This window comes from Procambarus clarkii, chromosome 56 (genome assembly GCF_040958095.1).
Source record: "Procambarus clarkii isolate CNS0578487 chromosome 56, FALCON_Pclarkii_2.0, whole genome shotgun sequence".
Taxonomy (NCBI): Eukaryota; Metazoa; Arthropoda; class Malacostraca; order Decapoda; family Cambaridae; genus Procambarus; species Procambarus clarkii.
In genome coordinates, this window is record NC_091205.1 from 23851210 (window position 1) to 23868463 (window position 17254).

General features: G+C 43.2%; 1 protein-coding gene across 16 annotated transcripts in view; it reads left to right on the forward strand.

The window, feature by feature from the left end:
• tty (tweety) overlaps window positions 1-17254 on the forward strand; it is a 158644-nt gene that overhangs the window by 110724 nt on the left and 30666 nt on the right. For all 16 annotated transcript variants that reach the window (XR_011223057.1, XR_011223058.1, XM_069305882.1 and 13 more), the window contains 2 exons: window positions 14044-14281; window positions 15563-15723. Coding sequence is in view for 14 of the 16 variants with exons in the window: in XM_069305882.1 (XP_069161983.1) it covers window positions 14135-14281; window positions 15563-15723 (308 nt within the window). In the remaining 2 variants the exon portion in view is untranslated. The remainder of the gene's footprint in view (window positions 1-14043; window positions 14282-15562; window positions 15724-17254) is intronic.

A 17254-nucleotide genomic window follows, 5' to 3' on the forward strand; every position in this document is an offset into this window, starting at 1 on the left:
ATGTCTTAGAGTGTAACTTTGGTGTCTTTGAGTAAGTCCTTGATGTATTGAAGAGTGTCTTTGATTTCTCGAAGAGTAACTTTGGTGTAACGGAGAGCACCTTTGACTATTTTTCTTACTTAGCGACATATAATTTTAGTTACGAAAGTGTTGGAAAAAGTTACATTTGACTATTTTAGTGCTCCACAAAGTATAAATGTCAGTTAAGAACGACGATGATAGATATCTTTGACTATATTTTCTTACTTGACGATGGATAAAGTTAGTTAAGCAAAAAGACAAAACATGATGAACATGGCTTTTTCTGTTGATTGATGGATAATTTTAGTTATGAAATGACAATGAAACATGAAGAACACGGTTATTTCTGATGACTGGGGAATAAGTTTAGTTAAGAACAGTGCTGGAAAGATTCCTTTGACAATTTTTCTTACTTAGCGACATATAATTTTAGTTACGAAAGTGTTGAAAAAGTTTCCTTTGACAATTTTTAGCTAAGAGAAAGGTTGTTTTAGTTAAGAACAGTGTTGAACGAGGCTATTTCTGACTATTTTTAGTTGACTGGATAATAAGTTTAGTTGAGAAATGACAAGGAAACATGATGAAGTAACTATTTTTAGTTGACTGATGAATACTTTAGTTAAGGAAAAAGACAAAACATGATGAACATGGCTTTTTCTGTTGATTGATAGATAATTTTAGTTATGAAATGACAATGAAACATGAAGAACAAGGTTATTTCTGATGAATGGGGAATATGTTTAGTTGTGAACAGTGCTGGAAAGATTCCTTTGACAATTTTTTAGTTGACTGGATAATAAGTTTAGTTGAGAAATGACGAAAGTGACTATGTTTTAGTTGATTGGCGAAAGATTTTTAGTTAAGAAGTTACAAGAAAGGTTTGTCTTTGTAAATTTGGAACTGAATAAAGTGTAGATTTGTTTAAGAACATGGCTGGTAGAACTATTAAGTTGACTATGAGAATTACTTTGACATAGTTTTGCAAATAAAAACTGGGTGACTAAAATTGTTGAGGAAACTGTAATGCAGTATAATATTATTTGACAAAGAACTAGTTAGTGAATGGAAGAAAGAAATTGGTTAAAAGAAACAAAGAACATAAAAAATTGAGGTTAAGTAGGGGAATGAACACAGTGAACATACGGTGAACACAGAAAACATGTAAGAAAAAGTTGATGAATACAGTGAACATGCTGGGAATATGAACTTACAGAGAACATGAAAACATGATAAGGAGAATAGGGAATACAAAGAATGAACAATGGACTTGTGAAGAACATGGAGAATATGACAAAGAATGTAGAAAACATGTAAGTGAAGGTGAAAAACGAAGTGATCTTGTGAGGAACATGAACTTGTAGAGGAACATGAATATTGACAAAGAACACAAAATATGGAAGTTAGCATGAATATTGAGTATAAAAGTTGTAAAGAGAACATGTGATGAACATGAAAACATAGAAAATATGACTAGACTTTGTAGAGAACATAATGAGACTAAGAGAAAGATTACAGAAAAAATGGAGATACTTGTGAAAATATGAACTGAATGGGACTGTGAACATTTGTAGAACATGGAGTGAACACGGATGAGAATACGAAGAACACAGTGAATATAGAGAAAATATGCAAATACAGGGGGACAAGAGCTGGAGCTCTGTAACTGACTTGATCTTATTTACTACGTCTGAAATATGACTGTTTAAAATTTCAGGGGGATTGGACTGCTAGTAGCGAAAATGTGGTCTCTGCCAAATTTGGGTCTTTAATTGGACTCTGATTAATTTCGATCATGAACTGGACTCTGAATATTTTGGCACAAAGTAGACTCTGGCGAATTTTGCTAGAAAACTGGACTCTGATTAATTTCGATCATGAACTGGACTCTGAATATTTTGGCACAAAGTAGACTCTGGCGAATTTTGCTAGAAAACTGGACTCTGATGAATTTCGATCAAGAACTGGACTCTGTCAAATTTTGGCACAAAGTAGACTCTGGCGAATTTTGCTAGAAAACTGGACTCTGATGAATTTCGATCAAGAACTGGACTCTGTCAAATTTTCACAGATTACAGGACACTGATGAAATTTGCTCTCAAAGTAGACTCTGGCGAATTTCTGTTGATAATTGGACTCTGATGAAATATGAGCTAAGTACTGTCTCTGACTAATTTTGCTGACAAAGTGGACTCTGTTCATTTTTAGGTATAAAATGGTCTCTGATGAAATATGAGCTAAATACTGTCTCTGACTAATTTGCTCACAAAGTGGACTCTGTTCATTTTTAGGTATAAAATGGTCTCTGATGAAATATGAGCTAAAACTGTCTCTGACGAATATTGCTCTCAAAGTAGACTCTGGCGAATTTGAGCATAAACTGGACTCTGATGAAATATGAGCTAAATACTGTCTCTGACTAATTTGCTCACAAAGTGGACTCTGTTCATTTTTAGGTATAAAATGGTCTCTGATGAATTATGAGCTAAAACTGTCTCTGATGAATATTGCTCTCAAAGTAGACTCTGGCGAATTTTCGGTATAAACTGGACTCTGATGAAATATGAGCTTAAAACTGGGCTCTGTTCAATTTGGTCTTTACAGATGAAATAGCCGTAAATGGATATAAAACTAAATGTTATGGATAAGTTGCCTGTTTTCCTTAACAAAACATCTAAGACAATATTCTCTGAAAATGGTCCTTTTACAAATTCGGTCATAAACATATAAATAAACTTCTATGATTATTTGAAACTCTGAAAATAGTTGTAAGGAAATAGGAGGAGGAGAGAGAGAGGAGGGACGGTAGAGATATTATGGAGATAAGATATGATAAGAGCCGACTGGCTGGCCGGGCGTAAAGTAAATAAAGGTGACGCGAGAGATTGCGAGGTAAGGGGGGAGGGAGGGGGGTGTGATGTACGAAACCCTGAAAACCATGACTTACACAGGTGATTTTCTAAATTTATATGAATAACTAAGGCTTACATAGACGATTTTGTAAGTTGAAAACATGTAAAATATGTCCGTAGAGTTCTCCTGGAAGCCCTAAAGAGCTACATACGTTACTTGAATTTGTCCCATAAGGCCTTAACAAACTTCTATGTCTCGGAAATTATTTTTCTCATAAGAAATCCATACTTCTAAAATCTGTGACACAAAATTTACCTGAAAACCCTGGCTCACACAGACGATATTTGACCTGAAAACCATGGCTCCACACAGACGATATTCTAAATTTACCTGAAAACCCTGACATGCTACACACGATATTTCTAAATTCGCCTGAAAACCCTGACATGCTACACACGATATTTCCCAGAAACAAAATATCGTCTGTGGCATGTCATCCCTACTACTGAGAATCACTGTCTCGGGATGCAGTACCATCTTGTTGTGTGTGTGTCCCTGAATAAGTGATCTTATTTGCAATTCAGATCAAGTGTGAGGCAAGGTATATGATGTCTGGTTATTGAACGAGATGAGGAAAGCATATCTGAAGCATACCTGGGGAGGGTTCCAGGAGTTCTTCTACTCCCCGAGCCCGGCCTCGACTTGTGATAACTTGGTTCAACAGGCAGTTGCTTGGAGCGGCTCGCAGGCCCGCATATCCACTACAGCCTGGTTGGTCCGGCACTTCTTGCAGGAACCAATCTAATTACTTCTTGAAGAAGTTCACCTTTGTTCCGGGAATATTTCTAATGGTTGCTGGGCGGGTATTGAACAGCCGTGGACCTCTGATGTGCTCTCAGATTCGGCCTATGGCACCCTTCACTGATTACACTCCATCCTATCATTTTCACTACATCATCTATGGTACTTGTAATTCACTGACACTTCACTATCAACTCCTCCGGTAATTGACTCCTGCTATGGTTTCGAGGGCATGCAGTGGAGACATTTGGGCAGGGTTGAAGCCATTCTACAGGTACGGCGTAGAGAGTGAGTGAGTGTGTAATTACCTAAGTGTAGTTACAGGATGAGAGCTACGCTCGTGGTGTCCCGTCTTCCCAGCACTTTTTGTCATATAACGCTTTGAAACTACTGACGGTCTTGGCCTGTGTGTGTGTGTGTGTGTGTGTGTGTGTGTGTGTGTGTGTGTGTGTGTGTGTGTGTGTGTGTGTGTGTGCGTGCGCGCGCGCGTGTGCGTGCGACGTGCGTGTGCAAGAACTTTCAACTGTATTCTATAACGTGTGTTTCAAATTCTTGACACCCCTTATGCTAGTCCAGTTAAATCAAGTTGGCAGTACCTGGAACATGTGTGTGACCCACAGTATCTATATATAGAGCCTAGTGGGACTGGTGGCTTAAATTGCTGAGAACCCATTTGAGTAGAGGTCCCTCACGAGTGACAGTGTCGCGCCATGCTGTGACCTTTGATACGGAAAGGTACAGCAAAGGTGCCTTCTGGTGTGGCATTATTAGGATTAAGAGTTCTGAAAACGAAAAGAGATGAAATAATATTGATTTTTTTATACATTTATAACACACATTAAACACCAATAAACAATAATTTTTTTAATCAATTTGTCTGAGTTCATAGAAATGTCTAATCCTGGAACAATCCTGTATATAGAGGTGACGTTCTCCATTAAATGGAATCTGGATTGTACCTGGGTGGGGTTCTATTTCTGGATGGGGGGTTCCATTTCTAAATGGGGGTTCCATTTCTGGATGGGGGGTTCCATTAATTACACGTTAAGCAAATTTGATGGAACCTATTCTCTCAACTCTCTGCCTAACGGGTGGAGTTAGAAACGACTAATAGTCTGGCGGAATTTTGATTCCATGCTGTTGTTTCAAGCTTCTACGGTTTGTTGATCAACCATGAGAAATTGGTCATGTTGCAATGGCGTTGTTGCATACAGAGAGATGGTTCAAGAAAAGTAATTTCGGACAAGAGCCTTGTCCTTTTATCCCAGCTCCTTGTCCTCATACCCCAGCTCCTTATCCTTATTCCCCAGCTGCTTGTCCTCATATCCCAGCTCCTTGTCCTCATATCCCAGCTCCTTGTCCTCATATCCCAGCTCCTTGTCCTCATACCCCAGCTCCTTATCCTCATTCCCCAGCTCCTTGTCCTCATATTCCAGCTCTTTTTCCTCATATCCCAGCTCCTTGTCCTCATATCCCAGCTCCTTGTCCTCATATCCCTTCCCAGCGCAATATAGCCATACTGGCATAGCTCTGTACCTCAGGAATAAGAACCAGCACCACAGCGCTTGTTTATACACAAGAAAGGGCAAACAGAAACCAAACAACGCCAACAGGACGTCAGAAGAACGGGAGAAAGGGGAGACTTTAAAGTATGGGAGAAGGGAAGGTCCCCGTGTCGAAGCGGAACAGACGGAAATGTGTGGTAACACTGCAGTTGAATGGCCACACGTGTGGGATAACTGTATCAACATCTGGCACAGTCACTGTACACCTGGCAACGGTCACTGTACACCTGGCAACGCTCACTGTACGCCTGGCAACGCCTGCTATATTCACTATATACCTGACGACGCCCACCAGTACAGGATTCACCATTTTCTCCCAAGTGTGAGTTTCCGTTTTCTCTTGTTACTACGCTGAAATTGTTGAATCAATAATGCGTAATGCGTTGCGTCTCTGTCTGGCTCTCTCTCTCTCTCTCTCTCTCTCTCCTCTCTCTCTCTCTCTCTCTCTCTCTCTCTCTCTCTCTCTCTCTCTCTCTCTCTCTCTCTCTCTCTCTCTCTCTCTCTCTCTCTCTCTCTCTCTCTCTCTCTCTCTCTCTCTCTCTCTCTCTCTCTCTCTCTCTCTCTCTCTCTCTCTCTCTCTCTCTCTCTCTCTCTCTCTCTCTCTCTCTCTCTCTCTCTCTCTCTCTCTCTCTCTCTCTCTCTCTCTCTCTCTCTCTCTCTCTCTCTCTCTCTCTCTCTCTCTCTCTCTCTCTCTCTCTCTCTCTCTCTCTCTCTCTCTCTCTCTCTCTCTCTCTCTCTCTCTCTCTCTCTCTCTCTCTCTCTCTCTCTCTCTCTCTCTCTCTCTCTCTCTCTCTCTCTCTCTCTCTCTCTCTCTCTCTCTCTCTCTCTCTCTCTCTCTCTCTCTCTCTCTCTCTCTCTCTCTCTCTCTCTCTCTCTCTCTCTCTCTCTCTCTCTCTCTCTCTCTCTCTCTCTCTCTCTCTCTCTCTCTCTCTCTCTCTCTCTCTCTCTCTCTCTCTCTCTCTCTCTCTCTCTCTCTCTCTCTCTCTCTCTCTCTCTCTCTCTCTCTCTCTCTCTCTCTCTCTCTCTCTCTCTCTCTCTCTCTCTCTCTCTCTCTCTCTCTCTCTCTCTCTCTCTCTCTCTCTCTCTCTCTCTCTCTCACACACACACACACACACACACACACACACACACACACACACACACACACACACACACACACACACACACACACACACACACACACACACACACACACACACACCCCCACCCACCCACCCACCCACCACCTGTGTGAGACAGACCTCGTGCTGGTAATCTACTTGATTACACACGTCTCTACCTTACATGTTGACTGTGTTCCAAATGCGAGTCAGCCTTGACTCGTGTTCTTGAGAGGAACTCAGCCAGCTTAAGACTGCCGAGCGCCTTGTGTTGTCGTTGCCAACTTTTGATTGTCCTCGAAATTGGGCCAGGTGGAGGAATCTTGAAAACAGAGTACTTTGTCCTCGTCATTCTGTCGGACAGTGACAAACTCTAGTACTCTAGTACCATGTCATCCGTCACAGATGACACTAGGATTTATTTCTATCAAAACTTAACGATCCTTTTTTTGAGTTGGCTTTATTTGGGTTGCTATTGAGACCTTCAAGAATGGTTTGAGACCTTCAAGAATGGGTTTGAGACCTTCAAGAATGGTTTGAGACCTTCAAGAATGGGTTTGAGACCTTCAAGAATGGTTTGAGACCTTCAAGAATGGGTTTGAGACCTTCAAGAATGGGTTTGAGACCTTCAAGAATGGGTTTGAGACCTTCAAGAATGGGTTTGAGACCTTCAAGAATGGTTTGAGACCTTCAAGAATGGGTTTGAGACCTTCAAGAATGGGTTTGAGACCTTCAAGAATGGTTTGAGACCTTCAAGAATGGGTTTGAGACCTTCAAGAATGGGTTTGAGACCTTCAAGAATGGGTTTGAGACCTTCAAGAATGGGTTTGAGACCTTCAAGAATGGGTTTGAGACCTTCAAGAATGGGTTTGAGACCTTCAAGAATGGGTTTGAGACCTTCAAGAATGGGTTGAGACCTTCAAGAATGGGTTTGAGACCTTCAAGAATGGGTTTGAGACCTTCAAGAATGGGTTTGAGACCTTCAAGAATGGTTTGAGACCTTCAAGAATGGTTTGAGACCTTCAAGAATGGTTTGAGACCTTCAAGAATGGTTTGAGACCTTCAAGAATGGGTTTGAGACCTTCAAGAATGGGTTTGAGACCTTCAAGAATGGGTTTGAGACCTTCAAGAATGGTTTGAGACGTTCAAGACCTTGTCCCAAACGTTTATGATAACATGTTTTTGCTAATATTTGCAAGATCTTTGTTAGAGCTGGGAGCATCGTGGCTTATTCTCAATATAACCTTAGACGAAACACATGATCCCTTGAAATAAGGAAGGAAGGGACCAAGACATGGTCCCTTGTATAATGCTACTATCAATATATATTATAGCTATGGATTATTTTCCCACACTGGCTATGTGGGCTTGAGGGGTCTCAGTTTCGGTTAGATAAAACCACTTCAAATACAACACTTGCAAAGCAAAATCATGAGAACGGGCCGGCGTTACAGGATCAAGATGCGATTTTGTTCGCTGCCTGCCTTGTGTCACTGGTTCAGCACGTGGCTTATCGTGGTCATTAATGAGTCAAACTTCACCCACAAAGGGGTCGACTCTCTATATATTATCTCATGTTACGGTTCGTTTGTATTCCAATATCAAGTTGCGTAATTGTCAGCGTCTGTGCTTGCTCACTAATGCCTCTGTTTACCATTCCGAGGTAGATGATGCTGCTGGCATTTCCTCTCTTGTATATATATATAAAGGTTAGAGTGCAGTAGTCATCGGCATAGGCTTCAGCTTCAGGGGTGAGGTGCAGTGTATGGTGGTCGCGGACATGCCACAGTACCAAGTGCCGTATCATAGTGCCATAATGCCTGGTATTCTGGCATCAACCTTTGCTCCAGTCGGCACGGCGTTTTATTGTTCATTCGCGAAGTTAGTCATTGTGGATCAGAATCTGTTGCCTGGTCCATGGTGCCATTCCCGGTCTGTTTGATACCTGCTTTGATGGGGTTCTGGGAGTTCTTCCACTCCCAGAGAGTATAAATAAAGATGGTCAGACAAATGGATGCTAGACTTTAACAAACGTATAATTATGACAATAGAAATAAAAGACGAAACACCAGAGTCAACACAGCATCAACAGGAGCCAGCCAGCCTTCAGAGTCAGAGAAAGAAGGTTCGGTATATAGAACACCGAATCTGACGGCAGAAGAACAGGTGAATAACGTCTGAAGTATTGACCAGACCAAATGTCCGTGTGCACACATGGACCCTTGAGAAGGCACTCTGAACACTTGAAAAGGCCCGTTTGAAAAGGCACAAATGAACCTACAAAATTGTTTAGAGGTATGCGAGTTTCTGCAAGAAGTGCCGAACTAATCGGATTGTAATCATAATATATATATAATATATCTAATCATAATATATATATCCCCGCCGGCACCATCCGAGTGCCGGCGGGGAAGTGGTTCAAATAGCTTCGGCTATCACTTCCTTTTGTCCGGTCGTGATGGTCAAGCAGATTAAGGCGTCCTGTAGATACCAGTTGCGTTGCTCTTGGCAGTATGGGTTCGAGTCACTTCTGGGGTGTGAGTTTTCAGTCGTCATTATATATATATATATATATATATATATATATATATATATATATATATATATATATATATATAATATAAAATATGCACCTTGCGAACCGCTGCAAGCAACAGCTTTTCCGATCAAGTTATCACTAGACAAACCTGGTTCCAGACCGGGCTTGGGGAATATAAGGACTCCTAGAACCCACTTCAGGCATACTCTAGACAAATATTCTTCCGGAACTGAGGGTATTGAACTGCAGGGAAGTGGCGAGGGGGGGACTGAACTACACCAAGCTGGAGGAGAGAAACAGAGAGACATGATAACAATGTAAAAGATATTGGCTATAATTTCAAATAAAGACGCCTATGTTCAAAATGAGAAACCGTGGAACTAGAAAACCGTGTGTGTGTGTGTGTGTGAGAGAGAGAGAGAGAGGCAGAGTGGGTGGTATTGATCCACACCCCAAAACTGGCACCAATATAACGGGGGTGCCAGTGACAAATGATGGCCTTGCAGTGTTGTGTATGGTGCTCTTGCACGAGGTGCTAGTGTGGTGCAACCTCCAAGGGAACGCGCGGCTAACTCTTGCAGGGCTCCAAGGTGGGCAGCGGTGGCTGGCTGGCTTTGTTGTGGGCGTTGGGTGGGTGGTGGACAGGGTATCTGGCTGTCTTGTGGGACCTCGAGGCACTACCTACCTCTCGGCAGCTTTCCCTCTCCTTCATCGCCTTCCCAACTCTTCACCTCCTTCCTTCCATCTCTCTAACGCTTCAATATACACTGTCTTTGTCAATAAACAAAATAAATAAGACGAACTAACATTTATGTTGAAAATAATATGCTAGACAAATGTTAGTCCGGATGGAGTTTGGTATTTAGCGAGAATTTGGAAAATAGTATGATTTGTCATTTATGTAAAGTGTGGGTGTGTGTGGGTGGGTGTGTGTGGGTGGGTGGGAAGGAGGGGGGGGGGAGGAGCATGGAGTCGACCCCGATCCGCCTATGACCATCCCTTAACACAGGCCAGTCACCCTGCAAAGTTTGAAGTTAGCCCCCATGCATCTGGCCTCCAACTTCGGACAGTCAGACATTCTCTTATATAAACTAAGGTGTGTGTGGGAGGGGGGGTGCCCGGCAGTACTCTGGTCTATCTCCCATCCGTCGGTCTATCCATCCGTTCGTCCTTCTAGCCATTCAATCATCCATATATCTATCCCTCACATCCATCCATCAATCCACTCATAATTCTCTTTATTTTATTAAAACATTAGGTATATCTGCATTTGTGCAGCTACCCTAGTCTATATGAAGGGGAGTACAGTGTGTCAAAAAGCTAGCTACGTGATGCTAAAAATCCCCATCACACAGGATGGTTAGTCATACAGAGGCATGTGATAAGTAGTCTGCACTGGCAGACTCTGGGTGCATTTTGAGGATATCATCAACACAAGAGTGAATAAGGCAGCAGTGGTACTAAGAGTCCCCATCTCGCAGGATGGTTAGCCATACAGGGCTATAGTTATAACTCGTGAAAGAGTTCGCGGTAAACTCTGTTTCTCACATTCCTGGTTTCAGTTCGAGTTTCATTTCAGACCATAAAAATTGCTGCGGGAAATGGGGGGAGGGGGGATAGTCTTATAGGCTACTATTATAGCATTTAACTTAAGCCTACCCTGACCAGTCTGTCCCATACTGTAGATCATTTCCTCAGCAAATTTGGGTGACCCAAATTTCTAGGTCTCTAGGATACAGGAGAGATATAGACTGGTTAGGGGTAGGGTTAAGGTACATACTGTAATAACAGCCTATAACACTTTCCTTCCCCCAACCCCTTTGTAATTTTCATGAATTCTGAAATGAAATAAGGGATATGTTCTCCGTAGACTCCCACCGTTTACCGCGCATTTTCATGATTTACTGTATATTTAAATGGCAAAGTCTATCTGTTTGAGGTTAGAGGGAAAGGATAAAATGATGGGGGGGGGACGTTAGGGGGGGTAATGGGGAAGATGTGAGGGTGAGGGGAAGTGAAAATGGGGAAGAATGGGGACATGGAGAGAGGGAAAAAGAAGAATGGAATGGAAGGGCGAGGAAGACAGACGATCCCGGGCACTATTGGGTACTCCTTCCTAAAATTAAATAATTTATATATATATATATATATATATATATATATATATATATATATATATATATATATATATATATATATATATATAAATTAAGCTATATTTATATATGTATTAAGCTTGTTCCCTCAATACACGCGTGCATACACATGCATGACTATGTAGAGGATATCATCCGTAGGAAGAATCTGGAAATTGATCACAGGTATGCCACAGGTGACCGCTAATTAGGCGCCAAAGCATACCTCCGCGAGCAAGGAGCACCACCAGTGCAGGTGTGGTGGGAGTAGCTGCGAGCACACTGCAGTATATGGAGCACACTGGTGGTCCAGAGGGCGCCACTGGCGACAATACACTATTACACGCATTACCACGGAATAAATAAAGTCTGTGCCAGCAAGCATACCTCTTCCCCCCCCCCCACCCTTTTGTCCTGGTTGGTAAATATTTAAAGGTGTTTTTTCTCTGTCTCTCTCTCTGTCTCTCTCTGTCTGTCTCTCTCTCTCTCTCTCTCTGTCTGTCTCTCTCTCTCTCTCTCTCTCTTTGTCTCTCTTTGTCTCTCTCTCTCTCTTTGTCTCTCTCTCTCTCTTTGTCTCTCTTTGTCTCTGTCTGTCTGTCTGTCTCTATCTGTCTGTCTCTATCTGTCTGTCTCTGTCTGTCTGTCTCTCTCTCTGTCTCTCTGTCTCTCTCTCTCTCTCTCTCTCTCTCTCTCTCTCTCTCTCTCTCTCTCTCTCTCTGTCTCTCTCTCTCTCTCTGTCTCTCTCTCTCTCTCATATATATATATATATATATATATATATATATATATATATATATATATATATATATATATATATATATATATATATATATAACCATTTCCTTTTCTCCCAGTGTTCACCTGGACGAGAGGGGTAAGGGGAAGGGACAAGAAGGCAGCTGGTGTGGGAATGGCTGTTGTTGAGTGAAGTTTGCATGTTGCACACGCACGCTTGCTATTGATCAGCTGTTGCACGCTGCTGCTGCCAAGCCAAGAACGCCGGCTGAACTCGCCCCTCTCTTTTGGTAGAACGCCTGTTGAGCGCCCGCAGAACGCACCCAGTGGCGGGCGGGCGGACGCGTTGAACGCGACTGCCGTGAACCTGTTGAACGGTCAAGGCGTTGAACGCGACTGCCGTGAACCTGTTGAACGGTCAAGGCGTTGAACGCGACTGCCGTGAACCTGTTGAACGGTCAAGGCGTTGAACGCGACTGCCGTGAACCTGTTGAACGGTCAAGGCGTTGAACGCGACTGCCGTGAACCTGTTGAACGGTCAAGGCGTTGAACGCGACTGCCGTGAACCTGTTGAACGGTCAAGGCTTTGTGGCGTGTTGAACAACTTCCTGTGAACGGCCACCAGGGTTCAGACGCATTTAGTGAACAGTGATCCTGTGATTTGAATTAAAACGCTTCTATTTGTTGGACGCACAATAAACGTGAGTTTGTGAGGCCTTTCAACCCTCGTTGAATGTTTAGTGATTAGTAAATTTGTTGTAGTTTGTGTAACTCTGCCTCCCTCAGAGTTCGCCGCGCTGTATACATACCTGATGAATGAAGATGCCTTACGACAAAGTTCTTTAACCTCGATGGGCTTGTCCGGAGACGCCCCCCCCCCACCTCAAGACAGACAATCAAGACAGCCAGACGTCTACTTCTTAGTGTCTACCTTCCCTTGTGGTTACCTTGTGATGGTTCCAGGGATCAACGTCCCCGCCGCTCCGGTCTCTGACCAGGCCACTTGGTTGATTGAAATTGAAATATGATTATTGACGTATAAATACACACAAGAGGATGAAGAAGTAGCTCAAGCTATTCTCAATCTGTTTTCCTGGTATTCCTCATCCCTGGATGATGGTGAGTTTAAACTGGACTAGGAAACCATATAATGTTTGCTCTACTTGAGTTGTTTAAAAGTATCAGCTGGGATTTGGTGATTCCTGCGCTCAATAGATGGCTCTGGCTCTGGTCATATATAATGGGGGTCCTCTATAATGGGGTAGTAAATTAAGAGTGTGACATGTTGGCGGTTAATGTTCTTGTTTCCGTACCTGTTGCAGGGTCATTCGGTCCAGCTTCTGCATTGGCTCGGGGTCTTGAAGTGGGTAGAGTGTAACTGTGTACTAGCTGGTTATTGATGGCTGGTCTAGATTTCTTGATGTGCAGCGCTTCACTGATGTCTAATCTTCTATTGTCATTGTATCTATCAATTATTTCGGTGTTGCTCGTCAAAATATCCCCGGTGATCGTCTCGTCGTGTTTGGCGATTATATGTTCATGTGTTCGTTGCCCTACTGTAAGGAGGACGAGGGTCTCCATACACACAGCTCAGGGGAGAAAGGCGATACCATACAACCCAGTATGGTAACCCAGTGATGTGGTGGAGGCTGACTCCATACACAGTCTCAAATGTAGATTTGATAGAACCCAGTAGGCTCAGGAATTTGTTCATCAGTTGATTGACAGTTGAGAGGCGGGACCAAAGAGCCAAAGCTCAACCCCCCCACAAGCACAACTAGGTGAGTACAGACCAAGAGTCGAAGGAGAGGCAGACAAGTGAGCGGGTTATAATCAACTTTAAACACCATTAGTAAATAGAGAAGCGTGCCTCTATCAGCTCCCCGTATGCAACCACACTTTAAATTCCAAATCCGCCAACAAAAAATTCAAAACCAAACAAAAAATAAGTAAAAAATCTCCCACCAAAAAAAATCCAAATCTGCAAAAAAAATAAAAAATCCTAATCTCCGCCCTCCCCCCCCCAAAAAAAAATAATAAACTAAAAAAAAAGTAAATGATGTTTGTGCTGCATTTTACTTTGTAATCTGCAATTCTGTTAGTGATATATATTCATGGTATTCAAAACTGTTGTCTAGGGAAGGTATCCTAGCCTCACAAATAACATCGTGAAAAGGTTATTAACTGTTACTACTTTCTGTATATCATATTGTATAGGTGTTGTCTCATGTTGATGTTTATACAGTATCTTGTTGTTATTAGTATTAAGACTGTCATCTAATGGTTGTATGTTTTAGTTTCAGGATGACGAGAATTTGCAGGCGTGGACCGGTGTTGTAGTGGGTGGCGGGGCGAAGCTGAGTGGCTGAGGTGGGCGAGGTGGGGGTGATGGCCATGGAGGGTTACAGTGTTGTGTCAGAGGCAGTGGTGCAGCGGGTGTTCTGGGTCGACTGGTTCCACCATACCCCTCATATTAACCTCACACTCCACCCCGTCAATGATACCTTCAGTCCCCTCTCGCCTATCTACCAAGAGGTGAGGCTAGGGGGGGTAGAAATAGCCTAAGCTACTCTAGCCATTTGAGATTTATTTTTTCTTGTCTATAAACATACTTGAACTTGAAGGTTTCTTGAAGCTTTTTAGTGTAATGTGAGTATTCGGGGGAAATTTACTTAGATGTAGCTTTTTAATTACATAAAATCACAGATGGGTCATATATATCCAGCCAGATGTGTAAAAAGCACCTTACTCAGTTTGTGATGGTAGCTTAAGATTCAGTTTACTTGTAAAGTATCTTCTTCTGGCTTTTTGATCTGTGCATTGACAAATTTGCACATTGCTGGAGCTTAGTTTAAGTAAACACTTTTTGTTAAACAAGTTTAGTGGATAGTTCATATAGTGTATGTAATACACTACTGTATATGGTAATTGACCAAATGTATTTTCTGACTATTTGTGTGATCGGCCTTTCATCACCTCTCAACTTAAAGATGTTATTGTGTAAATCTTAATATTTACAATACTGTAATTCATTAAGTTTAGCTAAAAGGATTTGCTTTCTTCTTTGATCAGTGGTAGATTCGAGGATTTTTGTATTATCTACTAGCATTTTCCTAGTCAGTGTCATGTTATGTTTGCTTTGAATATTGTTTCCATGGGCACCAGAAAGCAAATGCAGTATACCAATTTACATGCGTCGATGAAGGATGTCATCTTCGATCTGCCTATATTGGTATGACCACCACAAAGTTTTCGAGAAGATTAACTTTGTCATTTACAAGCTTGTATCCCTAGAAACCATGTGCTCAGACACCCAAGTCCATGCATACAGATTATAGGACAGTGTCATCTCTGGCTATGCACTCGAGAGTGGAATTCCAACTGAGTGGTATACTGCAGTATACCACTCTGTCAGCTATGAAAAATCCTACTCTCACTGGTATTGAAGTGCACTCATTTTCCAACCCCTACATTTGAAGTTTTGGGTCTTCTGTCTAGGTTTCTGATTTTTACGGAGGAATGCATTTTCGAGATTCCCCTGTGTCATATTTCATCTTTAACCTGCTTTCTCTATGATAGGCTTCTATCTTTGGGAAAATGCTTCTCGATCCCATTGAAGTGGGAAACAGTGTAGTGTTTTTAATGCAGACTAAGCTGCAAGTAACATGATTCACAGATTTAGAATTTTAGAATTACAGTACTTATTTTAATTAAAAATCATTACATTGCAATATAAGATTATATATATTTTTTGCCATTGATCAGTATATTGTGTAATATTGATAATTACAGCTTGATATTACATGGTTTTTTCAGAGTCTTGGTATTATTGGGTCAGTTCCTGCTGGCGTGTTGATCCTGACATTGTTGGTGCTGCTGCTGTACCTGTTGACGCGATGCTGCGACAACCGACCCCGCAAGCCAGGCTCCATAACCTGTCTGAAGGTTATGTTGGTCCTCTTTGCCATATTTACACTGTAAGTTTGTTGCTGTTGCTGCTGCTGCCCCTCTTTCAGTCACTCAGTCTCCTCTTACTACTACTACTACTACTACTGCTACTGCTACTGCTACTGCTACTACTACTACTGCTGCTGCTGCTGCAAATTCTACTTCTTGCACTTTTTCATCTCTGCTCATCCTGCTTTCCCCTCTTTTGTTTCTTCTCAATCTTTTCTCTCCTTCCCCTCTCTCTCCTCGCTCTCATTCCTCCTTCCCTCCCTCTCCCCTCATCCCTCCTGCCCTCCCCTCCCTCCCTCCTGCCCTCCCCTCCCTCCCTCCTGCCCTCCCCTCCTTCCCTCCCTTCATCCCTCCTGCCCTCCCCTCCCTCACTCCTTCCTGCCCTCCCCTCCCTTCATCCCTCCTGTCCTCCCCTCCCTCACTCCTTCCTGCCCTCCCCTCCCTCCCTCCTGCCCTCCCCTCCCTCCCTCCTGCCCTCCCCTCCCTCCCTCCCTTCATCCCTCCTGCCCTCCCCTCCCTCCCTCCCTTCATCCCTCCTGCCCTCCCCTCCCTCCCTCCCTTCATCCCTCCTGCCCTCCCCTCCCTCACTCCTTCCTGCCCTCCCCTCCCTCCCTCCCTCCCCTCATCCCTCCTGCCCTCCCCTCATCCCTCCTGCCCTCCCCTTCATCCCTCCTGCCCTCCCCTCCCTCACTCCTTCCTGCCCTCCCCTCCCTCCCTCCCCCTCCTCCCTCCTGCCCTCCCCTCCCTCCCTCCCTCCCTCCCTCCCTCCCTCCCTCCCCTCATCCCTCCTGCCCTCCCCTCATCCCTCCTGCCCTCCCCTTCATCCCTCCTGCCCTCCCCTCCCTCACTCCTTCCTGCCCTCCCCTCCCTCCCTCCCCCTCCTCCCTCCTGCCCTCCCCTCCCTCCCCCCCCATCCCTCCTGCCCTCCCTCCCTCCCCCTCCTGCCTCCCCTCCCTCCCCCCCCATCCCTCCTGCTCTCCCCTCCCTCGCCAAAGTTCCTTCAAACATTATCATAACATAAAAGCAAGGTTTCCTTATGTTGTAAATTTTGCGTTTACAAAATTAACAAGACCTGGCAGTCATCTCGTAAATTGTTTTCAATATCTCAGAGTAAAGTGTTAGTAAGAACCCATTTCTATGTTATATATCATCAATATTAATCTAAACACCTTCTTGTTATATGAACATTGCAAAAGAACCTAGTAGGCTGTTATATTTGATCCACCTTAAACTTACCCTTCTAATGAGTGTTGTTTCCCTGCTCGCTTTTCTTTCTGCTTGTTCAACTCTTCATGTTAGTGTTAATTTCCCATAATGTACAAGAAAGTGGAATCTGCTTCATGTACATAATAACCAAATCAGTTTGTGAATACTTGATTCCACCAATGCCATTAATTCCGATATTCACAAACAAATGCATCTGGAGCTTTACGAGGTGAAATTGAAAGTCAAAAAGACTAAATATATTTGTGGTAAAAAGTGTTGAATCTATCGTGCCTGGCTGGAGTTAAATTGAGGTAAACAAACGCATTGCCGGGCTTTATTGATCAA